This window comes from Ruditapes philippinarum, unplaced genomic scaffold (genome assembly GCF_026571515.1).
Source record: "Ruditapes philippinarum isolate M1 unplaced genomic scaffold, ASM2657151v2 ctg1792_1_1_1_1, whole genome shotgun sequence".
NCBI lineage: Eukaryota > Metazoa > Mollusca > Bivalvia > Venerida > Veneridae > Ruditapes > Ruditapes philippinarum.
In genome coordinates, this window is record NW_026853759.1 from 267,251 (window position 1) to 285,996 (window position 18,746).

Here is an 18,746-nt window from a genome sequence, read left to right on the forward strand (position 1 = left end):
GAAGTGTATGCCAGTATCATTATATAAATCATACTAGTAACTTTCCCACATGGCACTCAGCATTAAAATTTTCATTGTTTATACTAGGATCCGGTGGATCTAGGATGGAGACCTTTTGTGAAGACATGGCTGCAGAGACTACCTCGTGAAATGCCAGATAGTGGAAAGCGCCATCTGCAGGCTTTATTTGACTACAGTATAGACAAGGGACTTAAGTTCTTTCAGAAACATCACAAGTACCAATGTGTTCCGGCCCCTGATATGAATCTGGTCTCCTGTTTATGTCATATACTGTCTGCATTCATTGACTTTATGAGTAAACATGGAGGATTTGGAAATGCAGGTAACAAATTTAATCCATTTAAAGTCAACTTATTTAAAAGATTTTATGATGCCATTCAATATAGAGAGACAGATAACTGAGATTTTTTTAAATAAATTATATTCAAAGCTTTAGTTGCAGTGATGAAAATATATTTTAAATGAATGCTGTTGTTTTCAGACAAAGTTACTGTGCCTAAAGAAGGTATTAAAATGTTTTAACAGTGCATATATAAATATCTATACTTATACGCATATAATATATACACTATACAGTTATGCTTTCTGTTCTGTAAACATGAAGATGTACATATACATATAATTATATACAAAATTAAACAGTCTCTGTCAAAATATATGCACTTGACCTGCTGTTGATTTTTTTTAAGATGGTAGGAAATAAAAAAAAGTTCATTACTGCTAACATGCCTTAAAAATCAGCACTATTGTTTTTATACTTTTTGAATTGTGTGAAAGATAAATTATCAGAAGGAATATTGTATATGTACCGTACATGTTTACAATTGTTTGAATGGCTAGTGCCAGACTTAGCTGTTTGCTTTTTGTTACAGAAAAATACTTTTAGTTGAAGAAACAAATCAGTGAACAAGTGTTATCCCATTTTTGAATTATAAAAAGTGAATGTAAAAACAATGTGAAACAAGTGATCATAATAAGATTAAATACATGTACAGATGTAACAAAAATGACAACTCTGCATGCGACTAAAAAAATGAGATAAGGGAAGCTCCCTTGAAAGCAGTAAAAGGCAAAATTCTCAGTTTGGTTGAGTCTATTTATGATAGGTACTGAAAGGTGTCTGATCAGACAGTAGACTGTTTTTGCTGCAAAATTTTCACTTTTTTTATAAAAAATACTATTTGACTATTATTTGACTATATATTTACTATCTGGCCATTTGACAGTTTCATATACAAAAACAAGACAATTTCAGAATACAAATTTGGCATGATGAGCTGTTAGCAAAAAAGACTTTTCACTGGTTCATGTTGTTTTGTTGTTGTTGTTTTGGGTTAAGTCTGTATTGAATGGAGACACATATAGCTTGCTTACAGACAATATAAGGGTTCAATACACCACAAACATAACTTGTTCTTTACATCAATTTAACTTTATCTTTTAACCTTATGGAAACAAATTGATTTGCCTTTGCCACCAGTATACAGTCAGGTCAGACTGAACATCATTCTGTTCAGTCTGACCAGGCCTTATACTGTTGGTTGTGTAATTTTAAATTTTCATCTTGATATCCTCCAAAATAGAATAATGGACAATTCCAAAAATGGAAGCTGGACAAGTCCATTAAAAAATCAGCAGGTTAAGGGTTAATACAGGTGTGTGTTGAACCCTTGTATCACATATTTGTCTGTAATAGAAGACAACAAATATATATAATCATATAGAGTATAATATTCTAAAGTTGTTTAACAGTGTTGTGTACAATATAGAAATACATGGAACCAAGCTTAAATTGGATGACCTGACATGCAAATTTAAAACATTGTACTATTTTACCAGGCTACATTTCCAGATATATTCAGTAATGTACAGAACACTTTTAAATAACCTTTATATTCTATACCTATTTTATATATTGTTAGCATTTGTACATGTAATTATTGCATTAATCATGAAAACACTTGAAAACATGTATTTGTCAAATGAATGGGTAATATTTAGAGCATATACTTGAGTCTAATTGTTTCTTTTGGAACTTTTTCATGGATTTTGGACTTTATGCTTGTGGTTAATGTGGCAAATATGAAAAGTGCAGGATTTTTGTATACATACATTATGCACAGCAGTACTGCAATTTATTTGTACAGTTTTATATTGCAAAGAAACCTTGCAATTGGTTTCAACCCTTATCGTACTTAATATTTTAAATGGACTTGTGGACATAGCCATTTCTGGACATAGCCATTCATCATTTTTAGGGAAAATTTCAAAATCGGTACAAACTTAACAGTGAACAGTGAAGACCATGATCAGATTGCATAAATGTGTCGGCTGATCTTGGTCTGCACTGCTAGAATGGAGATGTTTAGTTGCTAGCTGTCAGCAGGCTAGAGGGTAAATAAAATAGGTATAGAATAAAATGATATGTATATATATAGTGTGCAACTTACAGGAATATCTATTGGATATGTGTATTATATAATCATTTAGAATTATAATCCTATATATCATTCTCCTAAGTACTTTCTTTTATACATTATACTGTATTTATTGGAAAGAATTTTTTATGAACATACCAAAGGACTTAGATGTATGACTTGTATGTGTCAGTCATGAAAATATATGTTGCTAAACTGATAAAGATTTGATTTAAAAGGTCAACTTAGATTTATGGTATTGAAATCTGTCTGTTTTCTTCTTGATGAATAAATGTTCTATTCATAATGCAGAATATCTAAACTTTTCTGTGCAAACTAAATAAATATAGATGAAAATAAATGACTAGATAATACCATATATTGACAGACAAAGGGGCGTATCTACTGCGGAGACATAGGAGAAGAGGTGTATACAATTTTCCTCCAGTATAAATCTGACACTCCTCCTCTAGATGTGTCTGTCTTATTCACTGCTGATTTTTGTTTACAAGCTTTATTTATGTTGTAAACCTGACAGATAAGGTCAGGAGGTAGAGATTTTGTCCACTGACCATGGCTTTAGTTTAAACTATTCCTATTTAATTTTAAATTTAGTATGAAGGTAGCTTAATTTTTTGTTTTATTTTTAGCTTTTATTCCACTTTGTATAAAAACCAGTATTTGTGCATTGTGAGAAAATTTTACCATTACCACAGTAGTACTCAAACTTATAACCTGAGAACTGCATGGCTACTGCAGACCATCTTTGTAGCTGGACATGAAACATTCTCTTTGAGTAACTGGAGTCTATGCATCTCTTTGGCTCCACCAGGTGAGGTGGTTTTGACTCCTGGTGTTGCATTGAAGTTTGTAAAAATCAAGGTTAGAAAAAATCATCTTTCCTGTTTCAGCGCCATATCATTTTTTCACCTTTTCCCTGCTTTTTGGAAAACAGCCTTAAAATCCCTACTTTTTAGGATGCCATGCTGTCGAAATGGGTCCATTTTTTTTCCTTATGTGTGTATTTTGTTTAGTTTTTTTGTGTATTTTTAGCTCACCTGAGCACGGTGTGCTCATGGTGAGCTTTTGTGATCCCCCTATATCTGTCCTCCTGCATAGTCAACAATTTCTTTAAACAAAATCTACTCTGAAACCAGTGACTGCAAATTAACCAAAACTAGTGTATTTCTTGCTCTTTTACGTACAGCTATGGAATTTTGACCATGTGCACAGTTTCAGGTGTGGATTTCATTCTATAATCAGATGACCTAAATAATTGACCTAGTGACCTCCTTTTTTATTTACAGCTATAAAATTTGAACCATGGGTACAGTTTTAGATGTAAAATTGAAATTTAAAATCAGCTGACATAAATCATGACCTAGTGACCTACTTTCTTGGTTTATATGTACAGCTATGGAATTTGTGTATGTACAGTTTTAGGGGTAGAATTAAAATCTGTTATAAGATGACTTTAATCATGATCTAGTGGCCTGTTTTCTTGTTTTCTGATGTACAGCTATGAAATTTGAACCATGTGCATAGTTTTAGATGTATTTTTTTATTTTTACTTTTTTTTGTATAATCAGCATTATGAAATTAGGACCATGTTTAAAGTAAAAATCTAAAAATATATTTTCCATGAAGTATGGTCTGTCTAGTGACCAACATCATTCAAATTCTTGTAATAAACACAAGCATTCACAGCCTTTTACACAATAAGCAGGAAGGTGAGCATCTTGGGGACAATTGCCCTGTTGTTATTTGACGTCTTATTAGTTTTGTCTTTGTGTCATTTGTTCATTCTCTTATTTGCTTCTTGAATTATGTTTCTATTTTTAGCTCAACTCTTATTAGCTTGTCAGTTTCGAAGAAAGAGTTGAGCTATTTTGATCGCTGCGTTGTCATCGTTGTCTTAATCCTGCTAAAACTTTAATGTAGCCCATTACTCAAACAATTTTAAAAGTATCAATATGAAACTTGGAATACTTGATGCAGTTGTAAGACAAGAGGCATAATTCTGAAATAAATATTTTTAGAGTAATGGTATTTTCTAACTTAGAATTTTTGTTAAAAGTGGTTATTTTAACAGAGAAACATTAACACAGCATGTGGTGCTCTTGTTATTCAGATGTTTAAATGTTATAGGAGAAATATTGAGTTGACTGAAATGTAATTTTTTTTAATATGCATGTTCCATTATAAAACATATATTACATTCTAAATAAATGCACATTAGCTACAGTATGAAAAATATACATTAAAGTTCTTCAACAGTAACTTGTTAAGGTTACTGTAATATATATATAATATCTATAATATGGATAAATAGACATATCCAAGGTTAGCCAAAATCTAAAAATTGATTTAAGTGTCTAGCGTTTGCACCTTAGTGCAATAACTGGTTAACTCCTATTAAATTTAGAAGGATTTAACCTGTTACTGCACTAAGGTGACAAATTATGTAAGATTTTGTGTATACTACATTACATTTTCTATGTCTTAAAACATGCTGAGATATTTTTAAAAATTGATATTTTGATGTTATAAAAGATAAAGAAGAGGGTCATACGGACGCAGCTGGGGATAGATCCGAGAGCAGAACTTCAAGCAGAAGCTCTGGTAGAACTTCAAGGTCAAAAGGTCGTAGAAGAAACATGAAAAGACCACAAAAGATCAAGGAGGAGATGGGGACAATACAAGAATCTCTACCAGCTAAAACTTCAAGGTAAATCATTTCTTAAAATTATCATATGAATATAATCTTTTATCTTTATTTGTAGAACTTGTTGACAAAGCATTAAATTGAACCTTATCTTTAGATACAGCTTGTCAACTCAAGGATAGGTTTTTAGATATTTTTTTCCATGTTAATTTCATTTTGAAAATCCCCTTGTGCAAAGATTATAGTATCTTTCTGTTTTCATGTAGTTTCATTTTGAAAAATTATATTGAGCTGTAGATTGACACATTGTTTAGTGAGGAGCATTATGATTTGAGATTATGTTTTTTTTCCTGCAATATTTAAGCACTAGAGTAAAGTGTTATACAGAAACAGTTGTTACACAGTTAATCAGGTATTATTAGACAGTAAATATCTTATCATAATATGGGCAGGAAATTGGTATATATTTTATATTAAAATCACATTGTTAGATATTTATAATCTACTGTGGGATTCTTATTTATTCACCCATGTAATATATTACATACATGAATATAAATCACCATGGAAATATTATGTGTTTATCAGGCATCAAGACATTGTACACTGAAATGGGTTTGAAAATGCATCAATTTAAATGCTGTTGACTTCATGTATGTTCATTCAGTAAATTTTTTGTAATCTTTAGACATCTAGCATTTGCTGTGTAATCAGCAATCAAAATTTACTTAAGTATCTAGCATTTGCTATGTAATCAGCATTCAAAATTTACTTTATCATCTGAGATGTGCATTACCAAAACATTTCAGTGGATATCAGTATTTTGTGTAATTGTTTTAGTACCATGTTAGTATTAATTTTAAGTATATATAATGTGTTATCATGTTATGATATGTCTGAACAGCTCTATAAGCACAGATAATCTAATTCTGGAGATGCAGGAAAGTCAACGGTAGGAATGTGTACAAAGTGTGATGACACAAATCTCTACAAATCTCTACTTATCACAATACTTATAGTATCTTTTTATGTGTGCATCAGTTATTACACTACTGCTGGCAGGGAATATTTGTGATATTCTATGGGGGTTTTTTGTGATATTCTGTGGTTCATTCTATAAAAATATTACATTTTATGCTATATATCACATATTATACTGTATTATACTATCCATTTTAGTGTGTAAGTGTAAGTTCATTTCCTATAACAGGGACTTGGCTTGATATTGAGTAAGTCAAAAATACATTGTATCTTCACCACATTCTTAATGTCAGATGTGAGTTCATATCCATCTGTTACTATATCAATGGCAGGGAATAAGTGTGATACTTCTTTGGCTATAAGCTGGAACTCCCAAATTAAACTTAAAATGAAGTATCTTTTTTGTACCAGTATTGCTCATATCAAAACAGGTCATCACAGGTGTGATATTATTTGGTACAAAACCAAAACTTATAATAGATCCCTCTATTATAGAAGTAGGGCAGAAGAATGATATTGTTTGCTTTAAGCCATATACCGGGTACATGATATGTACTGTATCTCATATCAAGGTGTATGTATCACTCTAGAAGTAGAGGAAATAATTGTGATTTTCTATGACAGAAAAACCCCAAACTGTAATTTGCTCTTACACAAAACATATGCATCAAAATACACTGGAAGCAGGGACTAGATGCATATTTTATGACAAAAAAGCCAACCTCTTCTTAATTCTTACAGTTGTGTGTGTATTCTGAGTAATTAAAATTCTTGGTGATGTTTGTATGATATATGGCAAAAAAAACCAACATGTATTTATCACATACTTAGTTATATTCTTGTGTGAATCTTTTATTACACCTTTGTCTGGGAATAAGTGTGATTTGCATTAGATTATAGCTGAATCTATTATATTCATCACATACTGTACAGTACTTTGTGTGCTTTTATTTTAGAAAAGAATAGATATGATGATAATGATATTAAATGACTTTTTTCCAAAATTATATCACATACTGTATAATATTTGTGTCATGTATTAAACTTGTAACATTGAATAAATCTAATATTTCACGACTGAAAAATGTCCTGATGTTAGGTCCCAGAACAAGAATGACATGTTAAGTTTCAGTCATGTCAACGTCATTAACCTCTTCTTGAAGGACCCCCTTTATACATTAGTAAGTCGTCACCTTAGTGATGTAATGGGTTAAGTCCTTCTAAATTTAATAGGAATTAACCAGTTATTGCACTAAGGTAACAAATTTAGTGTAAACAAGATACATGCCGTTGAAAAGACTGTCGTAAAATATTTACTTGTTGTATTGCTTTAATACATCAGTGTACATGAGAGAATAACACCAAGTCCCCGTTTAGTGCATGTTGCTAAATATGCCATGAAATGGAAATCAGCGGATGTTTCAGCACTACATCAAATACAAACATTTGATGATTATATGGACTCAGTCATTTCTGACATTGGCTCAAAATTTTATAAAATTTGGTCTAGGTATGAATTTGGAAGTTAAAACACTCACAGTTTAGTCAAAGTTAAGTTTTGTTGTTGAAGTTTATAAAGCTTGTGTTTGAACGGAAATGTTTTCTGTTGTTCTTTATTTAAAATTCAAATGCTGTTCATGTTGACTTTTTTTTTTTATTGTTGTTTTTTTTTTTATAAAACCAAATTAAAAAGTAAAAGAAATCGAAAGAATCAACAAAAATAACTTTATGAACACACAATTTACATACTGATAACCTCTTACAGACTCCAAGGGTTGGATTATCCCTTTAAGAATTAAAACTTTCATATCATAAGTAATGAAATGTCCTTTTAGAATATTTTCAATTCATTTTAGTTCATAAGATAGTTTTTACAGTAATAAGTTATCTTGAATTTCTTCTTGATCTTCCTTTATTGTTAAAATTTTGTTTTGCAGCCTTTGTAATTTGACACTGTTGTACATACAGTAATCTAGCAGACTATTCTGTTTTCCTAAAATTTGTATAGAAATCAAATGAATTAATATTAAGATTTTATTTGGATCCAGGTTAATATTATTGAAGAATATTATTATTGCCTCCGCGCAGTCTGATCAGGATCCATGCTGTTCGCTATCAGTTTCTCTATTTGTTATTGGGTTGGTAAGCGAACAGCATGGATCCTGATCAGACTGCACGGATGCCCAGGCTGGTCTGGATCCATGCTGGTAGCAAACCCATTATGTTGGTTTTGTCGTGACGCGGCTCAAATATCTTTCTTAACATATTGATCATTCTTACAATATGTCATTTTAGGATGAGTATTTTAAATAGGTAAGATTTCCATATAAATTGTGAACTCATTTAAGGCACTAGTGGCAATTTATGCAGGCATTCATAACCAGATACAGTAAGGCTGGTATGGGACTAATTGTCTTGCCGGCTGCTTAATTGTATGTTTAAATGTGTAAATCTGTGAAGTCAACTATTTTAAAGGTTCTTAGCTAGACATGACCTTTGCATAAATTGAGTATATAAAAGGGTTAATACATTATGTTTTGTTCTTTTGTACAGTAATGTTGGTATGAAGCAATACTATCTACATAAGAATCCGAACAATTTGCTGAACCTTCTAGGCAAGTTATACGTGTTTGCATACACATGGAGTGTTGGCGGAAACTTTCGACGTCAAGAAGACATGGATGAGGATGACATGGGGTCACGTAGAGGTCAAGAAAAGGCTGAAAAAGAACTGAACATATGTAATGAGTTTGACAACTTTATGAGAGAGATGTTTGAAGTTGAACCACCTCTTGGTAATTATCATTTCTTAGAGATTCTAGTTGCTTATTATGTATATTTATATAAATGTACAATTTGTTTAGTCTTCAAAAAACAACAACAAAAAAGCTACAGCTAAAAGAAACAACATAAACTACCAACTGCATCTAACATGTAACAAACAAAAAATGAACTTGCTTTTACTGAGTCAATTCAAAATTTTACACCAACACAGGGTCAAAGAGTGTGAAATAACTTATGTATCATTATGTATCAAATCATTTATGTGCAAGGAACAGAAAAATATTCACTTTAAAGGAACTCCACTGAGGTCCCAAAACCTAAAAACATAAATTTGATTTTCTTGGTGCACATAAAACAGAAAGATATGCAAAAGATATTTAAGAAATTTACTAAGATATAATTTTGTATTATTTCAGGTGTAAGATTACCTACAGGTAACAGAACAATCTACAGCTATTTTGTAGACATGGAATCAGGTGGTTTTGTACCTTGGGATGCTCTTGTACCATCTACTAAATCTCTTATTGAGAAAGGAGCAATTATAACCATTGGTAGGTTGTTTACTTCATATAAAGTTATTTTATATCAGTAATTTTGTAATCCTTAACCTGTTGGGTTTGTGTAATGGACTTGTCCAGTTTCCATTTTTGGAACTGCCCATTATCAGTTTTTGGGGTAATCAAGATGAAAATTTAAGGTTGGTCTATCAACATTGTTGAGCCTGATCAGACTGTCATTCTTAATAGATAGTGTAAAACATAGAGGAATTATAGGAATGGCCTCATCTGTCAGTCTGTCCTTAACAGTGTCTGTTTTATAATTTTAAACTAATGTAAAGTTTTTAAAAATAAAATGGAACAAATGATCACTGTTATGAGACGTTGTGCAGAGTGCAACAATCAGGTCCCTACCCACCCCCACCCCCAAGGTCAAGGTTTCTCTTAAATGTCAAATGTAAACAAGTTAGCATTTTGTCTCTACTCTATATCTTTATACATTGTACTAACGAACAGTTTTGTTTTACAAATAACTTGTAGCAAATGGTCACCATTCTGAGATGTTGTGTAGAGTGCAACAATCAGGTCCTTACCCCTAAGGTCAAGGTCTCTCTTAAAAGTAAAAAATTTAACATTTTTATGTCTGCTCCATAACTTTTAAAGGGAGACACAGGCAAAATTTTCATTTCTTCGTTACAGTCACAGGAACAAAACTTTTCTCCTTATAGAGAATAAAATGGGGGTTCCCATGTGGGTCAGGTTAGAGTGTTAAGTAATAGTTGTCACAGAGAACTCTTGAAACGTTAAAGAACATGTCAAATGAATGATTTAGGTTTGTCTTAATCATACAATATTCACAATATCTGTTAATGTAACTTCCAGGGTTTGTTCAAGTCAAGTGACTAATCACTTGTTTTAAAACTACTCGGTGATTCTGTCAGCTTCAAAATTTCGTTCAACATAATTATATAGATATATTTACGCTTCAAACCCAAAACATATAGAATTTATACAGAAATTCATAATGGGACTTTAACAAAATGTCATTTTAGTGTGATTTGTGTACATAAGATAGTTTTGATATTTTGTCATTAATTTGCCTGAGTAAACCAATGAACAGATTTTTAGCTCGACTATTCGATAAGAATAAGTAGAGCTATTGCAGTCACCCGAGCGTCGGCGTCAGTGTCGGCGTCTGCGTCGGCGTAACCACTTATGTTAAAGTTTTTGTAATAGTTCATTGAAACTTTGCACACTTGTTCACCATCATGACCCCAACTTGTAGACAGGAGGAGGTAACTCTATCAAGCATTTTGACAGAATTATGCCCCTTTTTAGCTCGACTATTCAATAAGAATAAGTAGAGCTATTGTAGTCACCCGAGCATCGGCGTAGGTGTCGGCGTCTGCGTCGGCGTAACCACTTAAGTTAAAGTTTTTGTAATAGTTCAAATATTTTCAAAAGTCCATTGACATATGGCTTTGAAACTTTGCACACTTGTTCACCATCATTACCCCAACCTGTAAACAGCAGGAGGTAACTGTATCAAGCATTTTGACAGAATTATGCCCCTTTTTCGACCTAGAATTTACGTTAAAGTTTTTGTAATAGTTCAAATATTTTCAAAGTCCATTGACATATGGCTTTGAAACTTTGCACACTTGTTCACCATCATGACCCCAACCTGTAAACAGGAGGAGGTATCTGTATCAAGCATTTTTTTTACTATCAAGCACTAAGAATAGTCGAGCGTTGCTGTCCTACCGACAGCTCTTGTTATAAAACTTGGCCATATGATCATATTTTAAGGCCTAAACTCTCTTCACACTTGTTATCCATTCCAATGGTCTTCTGCGACAGGGGATATAGGTGACAACTAGACTGCCTTGTTAATTTTGTTATTATGCTCCCCTAAGGGAGAGCATGTAGTCGCCGCTTTGTCAGTCCGTCTGTCCGTCCGCTTTTCTTGTCGGCCAGCAAGAGGTATCAACATGAAACTTTGTAAGTAGATAGATGTTATTGGGTAGATGTGCAGTGCACAATAACCATAACTCTGCCTTGCCTAATTTTGGAGTTATTGCCCTTTGTTCATTTTTACACTTTGAACTTTGTCTGGGACATAACTCTGAAACTGTAAGAGATATTAACATGGAACTTTGTAGGTAGATAGATCTTATTAGGTAGAAGTGCATTGCTAAAAACAATAACTCTGCATTGCCTAACTTTGGAATCATTGCACTTTGAACTTTGTCTGAGACATAACTCTGAAACTACAAAAGGCATCACCCTGCTCAACCAGTTCTTGTTGTTGTTGTTTTTTTTTTAATAAAATCAATTTTTGAGGATATTATTTGTATATACAGGTGAGACTATGGGTGTATCATCAATGGATCAGAAGAAGACAGGAGGTGATGAGAGTGATATAGTACCTACTGTTGATGTGATACGTTTCTCCTTCCTTACTAGTCTACTTATACTTCATAAACATCCAGTTCTCATAACAGGTACATAGTACTTAAAACATAAATACCTTTTCTCCCTTACAGTTAAGCTTCCACTAGGGGTCACCTGATAATTATGTTCATCTTTAAAAAAATTACTTGTAAATTCTGCAATATGAAATTTTCTTTTAAATAAATAACATGTATTATAAAATATTTTGAAAAATAAATTAATTTTTGGAGACAATCAGTTGATGAAAACAATACAACTTACTATACTTTCTTACACTTGTTGTTTTAGACAAGTCTAACAGTTTCATTTCTAATTTAAATGATTTAAGATTCTAATTTCCACATACAACTTGTTAATACATTATGCATACCTGTCAATGCAATGCAGGTGAATCTGGAGTGGGCAAGTCAGCAGTTATCAACTATGCCCTAAAGAGATTGAGTAAAGATGGCGGTACATCATTAAAATCAGGCACCATTCTCGGTAGCATTCTAAACTACTCGGACAAGGGTGCCTCCCTGCTGGAGAACATCAGTAATCTCACAAAGTGGGGCCAGGAAGATGACGATGATAAGGTTGGTATGGATATACTGCTGGGCGCGAAACCCAAGACGTCAACAGGTATAATGAGCTCGATGATTCAGTTCTCAGCACAGACCACATCGGCCAGGCTACAGGCTCAGATTAAACATAACCTCATACAAAAGGGTAGAAACACACTAGGTGCTCCAAAAGGTAGAAAGGTAAGTGAAATCGCATTCACTGAAAAATATCTTTTTAAAATTATTTTCTTTTGAAAAATAATTACTCTTTGAATATTTAACACTTCATTTAGATGTTCTAACCAAATTAACAAGTAGATTTATTTAAAACTGTATGGACACCTATATCAAAATAATATACAATTTCTTTAAATTCATGACAATATAAAGTTAACTTTATAAATTATTATTAAATGTATATTTTTTCCCAGGTTGTAATGTTTGTTGATGACTTGAACATGCCTGCCCCTGAAGCATATGGTGCTCAACCCCCTCTAGAACTTCTTAGACAGTTCCTGGAACTTAATGGCTTCTATCATACAGAGAAAAACTCTTGGAAGGTAAAAAAAAACATTTTTAGATGTTGTCATCCATGAAAACAGTTTGAAAAAATCTTTATATGTAGTGAAAAAAATATTTTATTACATGCTTTTCGGTGGTTTATAGAAATATATCAGTGATATAAAACTGGTAATTTCACTGTTTGAAACAGTGAAATTACCACTTTGATAATTTCACTGTTTTGAATTTAAGCCCCTTTCGTTGTTTCAGTGAAATACCAGCGTGCACAGAACTGGGTACCAACTTAATGACGTGACGTCGAAAATGACGTCACGTTGTATTAATTTTTAGCGCGCTTTTCATTCAGTATTAGGTTTAATGTCTTTTTAAAACGTTTCTTTGCATATAATAAAAAGAAAATTTGTTTAGTTTAGTGTAAGATCGAAATATATTTCACCTTGTGAACACCAAAAGTTCATATTTCACGAGTGGCGCAGCCACGACCTTTTGGTGCTCACTCGGTGAAATATATTCCGATCTTACACTGAACTAAACAAATATCCTCTATTTCATCTCTTAAATTGAAGTATTTCATAAGTTATTTATATTTATGGTATTGGCCATTTGAGACTGAAAAATTGATGTCAGTTGAGAATTGACTGTTGAAATCTACATGTAAATGATAATTTTTGCAGATATACTCTAAGGCTTTACATTTTACAATTTATTTTCTAGTAAGAATATTTTAGCGTTTTAAGTTATTCAAAGGGTCAGAATATCCAATGATATACCATAAGAATTGTTTCTCTTATAGGAAATCATGGATGTTACGGTGGTAGCAGCATGTGGTCCCCCAGGAGGTGGCCGGAACCCAGTCAGTCCAAGACTTCTCAAAAACTTCTGGTATGTCATTTATCCTTGTGTTTAATTTTAAGCTATATTCATCTTTGAAGATTTTATAGTGCAAATGTGTCTCATAAACCATACAAAATATTTTTATATGTATCAATTTGACTCTTGGAAGAAATGCTCTGTAATAAAAAATGTTAAAATAGAGAAAATAAGATTCCCTAAAGAAATTAAAAAAAAATGAAAATGTTGCAGGCTTGCTTTGATTGAGCTTGTTCATGGACGGTGCTGTCAAGTGCAAACTACTGTCTGTGCCCCCTAGTACTGGCTTAAGCAGAATTCAACATTTAATCATGGAAATGGTGAAATTTTGAATTTAGAAACATCGGCAGATGTGTTCATATGGTGGTTATCATGGAATCTTCAATGTGAAAAGTTAGTGCCATTCCATGAAAAGCAGCGTATTGTCCCCAGTTTAAAGAATCCATGTGCCCTAAACAGGAAAACAAAATCTCTAACTTTTACCTTATATGTGTATCTAAGTGCTCGCAATTTCATTTTACTTGGACAATGATGTGTGTGTATAGCTTACTTCACTTTTACAAGCAATTGATGAGCAATCTTTGATTTTATTTTGTTTTTCTAATGACATACTTTACATCATTTTGATTTATTTTAGTATGTTTGCATTCCCACAACCTTCAACTAGATCACTGCAGCATATTTATCAGGTCCAGCTTGGACGATTTCTACAGGACGGAGATTTTGCACAGGAAGTTACGGAGTGTTTATCTCCCCTTGTTAATGTGTCAATCTCCCTGTACTACTGCATGTGTCGTAACATGTTACCTACACCAGCAAAATCTCACTACACTTTCAATGTTAGAGATCTCAGTAAGGTAAGAGGATACAGTGATTATGTCCCTTTCTGAATGTGATGAACTATTTGTTCTATTTCTTGCTTTATAGCATGCTGCTTGTGAGAATTAATTTTTTGTGACAGGGTGAGCTTTTGTGATCGCTTTTCGTCCGGCGTCCGTCCGTCCGTCGTCCGTAAACTTTTACTTTAAATGACATCTCCTCATAAACCACTAAGCCAATTTCAACCAAACTTCACAGGAATGTTCCTTTGGTGGTCACCTTTGAAAATTGTTCAAAGAATTTAATTCCATGTAGAACTCTGGTTGCCATGGCAACCAAAAGAAAAAACTTTAATTATCTTCTTCTAAATAACCCAAAGAGATAGAGCTTAGATATTTGGCATGGAACATCTTCTAGTGAGTGTCTACCAAGTTTGTTCAAATAAAAGCCCTGGGGTCAAAATTGGCCCCGCCCCAGGGGGTCATTGATTTTCCCTATATGTATATAGTAAAAATTAAAAAATCTTCTTTTAAAGAACCAAAAGAGCTAGAGCTATGATATTTAAGATGAAACATCTTCTAATGGGTGTCTACCAAGTTTGTTCAAATAAAGGCCCTGGGGTCAAAATTGGCCCCGCCCCAGGGGGTCATTGATTTTTCCTATATGCATATAGTAAAAACTTAATAATCTTCTTTTAAAGAACCCAAAGAGCTAGAGCTAAGATATTTAGCATGAAACATGTTCTAATGGATGTCTAACAAGTTTGTTCAAATAAGAGCCCTGGGGTCAAAATTGGTCCCGCCCTGGGGGACATTGATTTTCCTTATATGTGTATAGCAAAAACTTAAAAATCTTCTTCGAAAAAACCCGAATAGCTAGAGTTTAGATATTAGGCATGAAACATCTTCCAGGAAGTGTCTACAAAGATTGTTCAAATAAAAGCCCTGGGGTCAAAACTGGCCCTGCCCCAGGGGTGTCATTGTTTTTAAATATATGTGTAAAGAAAAAACTTAAAAAATCTTCCTTTAAAAAACCCAACAAGCTAGACCTTAGATGTTTAGCATGAAACATCTTCTAATGGATGTCTACCAAGTTTGTTCAAGTAAAAGCCCTGGGGTTTAAACTGGCCCCGCTCCGGGGGCCTATATACAAGTGAGTGACTTCAGGGCCATCATGGCCCTCTTGTTTATATAAAAAAGATCTTTAACCATTGATATATAGGATGGTTCCTTTCTTTCCGCACATGATATTAGTCAATATGGTTGAACCTTTTAAACAAGTAGGCCTTCATGCTTCAAGTCCTTTTTGTTACAATAAATAGGTAGATTTTTCCTTAACATTTCATCACTAAGATGGCATAAGGGAGGAAAAGTCAACCTCTCATATACCTTTAGTGTCATACAATCTACATGTATGAACTAATAAATAAGCCCCTGATCTTAAAGCAGTCTCATTAATGTCAGATCATTGCTTTTTTGCTCAATTACTGTTTGCTACCTAGCAAGGATATTGGAGCAACATTTAGGACTGCCTGCCCTTCCACTTCTTTGTTGAGATCAGCCGATACATGTATAATTTTACTTTTTAAAACTTCATTAAAAATAAAAATTATTTTAAATTATAATAACAGTGCTTCTTATAGATCACATATCAATAGCAATATTTTTATTTCTATTTTTCAGGTAATACAAGGAATGTTGCAAGCACATAATACCGTAGTGGTCAGTAAAGACAACTGTGCCCAGCTGTTTGCCCATGAGGCTACAAGGGTGTTCCATGACAGGCTTGTATGTGCTGAAGATAGAAATTTATTCTACCAGTTCTTAGCTGACAATCTTCATGACTATTTTAAGGTTAGTGATATTTTCAATACTCAGAATTTTTTTTATTGAGGTCTGTTTGGGAATTTTTTGGAAACCATAAAAAATTTGATAATGTTTCAATTATAAACAGAAGGGTAGTTATTTAAGCTGATCTGGCCAGCTTAGATAAGGACAGTTGTTAAACTATGGTGCCTTATTTTATTAATGAGAGATACTTTATGTATTTCTTCCACCTATAACAGCTAAAACTTGCCATATTGCCATGTCACACAATCCCTCAGTTATGATTTGAACACATTTTAGCTGTTGTAATAGAGGAGACGATTAAAACAAACCTATTTGTAATTATTTTCTATTATTTCTAGTTAGTAAAATGATTATTTGTCAAGTTTTCTTTCCATTTTATTCCTCATATCCCTCAATATAACACTATATTTCATCCCTATAGGTGAAATGGACACCGGAACAGTTGATACAGGAACATGTTATATTCGGAGATTTCTTTGATATAGATGATCAAGCACATGCTCGTATTTATCGTCCAATCACAGATCAGAACAAGATACGACAAACCCTAGAGGAGTTCTACATGAGAATGAACTTTGGAAACACCAAGGTAAATCTAAATATTTAAAAAATGGAAGTTATACAGGTGTATTTAATGTTCTGTTAGAAGTTATGTTTATAGTATGCAGTATACAGGGCCTGAAGGCATTAAGTTATGATTTACCTAACAAGCGTAGGTTATATTTAAAGTAATGTTTCTTTATAAGTCTTATTTACATTTATGACTTATAGATAAACAAAACTTGGAAGAAGAATTACATGTTTTGTTCTTGTATTTAAAGGTACTATAGAAATCATACATGTGTGTTAACAGTTTACTTCAAAAGAAATTTTTTTTTTTTCAAATTCATAATCTACATAAACAAATTTTTACACTATAAGTAATAGTTCTTGAGTGTTATATAGTTGTAAGCTAGCAAAGTAAAGTTGTGTACTAAGCTAGTTAGGGGTTCAGATGAGCCTATGGATAAATTTATGTTATAAAAAAGGGGAAGTGTATTTTAAAAGAAATTTTTTATATCTCTGTTATAATTAAGAAAAAAAATTGTTATCCAGAATAGTAATAATAAAAACACAATATATTTTATTATGGTACAAGGAAGAAACTTTATTATGTTAATATCTCTTCTGGTCAAGGTTTAAATATATTCTTGACAGGCAATTTAAATGCAAGGAATTTTTTTTTTTTAAATCATTTACAGAAATATCACTTATTCTCAGGAAAGGGTATTGTTGTTGCAAGCTAAAAATAACCAAATACTTTGATTCATCAAAGTTTATTTACATGTACATGTATTTTGTTTCTTTCATGTTTACATTATTTAGTAAAACTTTTAGATTAAATTTAAATGAATCGTTTTTGCAGGATGGAAGAAAGGTAGATTCAGCTGTCAGTTTTATGTCTGCTTTACAACGATAATTATTACCTATGCTTTATATAAGGTTTTTTGAAAATGACCTTTTGCAGTATTTCATGTGTTTTTCAGAAATTTCTTAACCTTTGTTTGTGAAAAAAAGAGCAAATTTTTGCTGTGTATTCATTTTTTACAAAAGAGCTTTGAACTTGTTTGATTTTCAGTATGAATTGACAAAAATTGCTTTTTTATGCAGATAAAAAAAATGAGTGTGTTTTATGTAAAATGTCAATATGTTTTGTTTTTATGTGTCCATGTTTTCCCGAATATTGCTTTTTAACAACTATTGCTTTTTAATGTTTAAACTACCTAAAGGCAGATTACTTGTTGCAATTTTAGAAAATTTTCGATGTGGACATTGTTCATTGTTAACATTTTCCATTGTACCATCCTTTATTACATGACTGTATAAGTCATAATTTTGGGGGGAGGGGGTGATGATTGGTACTTGTTGTGTTTGTGCTTTTAACAAAGTCAGTGTTCAAAAAAGTTGTGTGAATAATAAAAAAAACTGTCAGTGGGGTGTCCGTGGCCGAGTGGTAAAGGTTGTTGAGTTCAAACTACTTGCCCCTCACTGCTGTGGGTTTTAATCCTGCCTGTGACTGGATCATTTCATGTGAGAAAGGTATCCAGCAAGCTTATCGAATGTCGATGGTTCTACTCAGGTGCTTTTTCGTGCCTGAAATAATGCACGGAGGGGCATCTGGGGGTCTTCCTCCACCTTTTAAGCTTGAAAGTCGCCATATGACCTATACTGAGTTGGTGTGATGTTAAACCAACAACAACAAAAATATCAGTGTTTACAGGTACCAAAAGTATGTTAAAATTGTTCTTTATCATTTTGGTTCATCCTTTTTTGAATGATGTTTG

The 18,746-nt window shown here is 32.6% G+C and overlaps 1 protein-coding gene across 1 annotated transcript in view; it reads left to right on the forward strand.

The window, feature by feature from the left end:
* Positions 1-18,746, forward strand: part of LOC132737753 (dynein axonemal heavy chain 6-like) — a 141,684-nt gene that overhangs the window by 56,777 nt on the left and 66,161 nt on the right. The window contains 13 exon segments of the mRNA XM_060725089.1: positions 88-343; positions 2,827-2,865; positions 4,992-5,166; positions 7,427-7,594; positions 8,638-8,879; positions 9,285-9,419; positions 11,729-11,869; positions 12,207-12,562; positions 12,793-12,921; positions 13,677-13,765; positions 14,391-14,610; positions 16,255-16,425; positions 16,844-17,011. Coding sequence (XP_060581072.1) covers positions 88-343; positions 2,827-2,865; positions 4,992-5,166; positions 7,427-7,594; positions 8,638-8,879; positions 9,285-9,419; positions 11,729-11,869; positions 12,207-12,562; positions 12,793-12,921; positions 13,677-13,765; positions 14,391-14,610; positions 16,255-16,425; positions 16,844-17,011 — 2,289 coding nt within the window.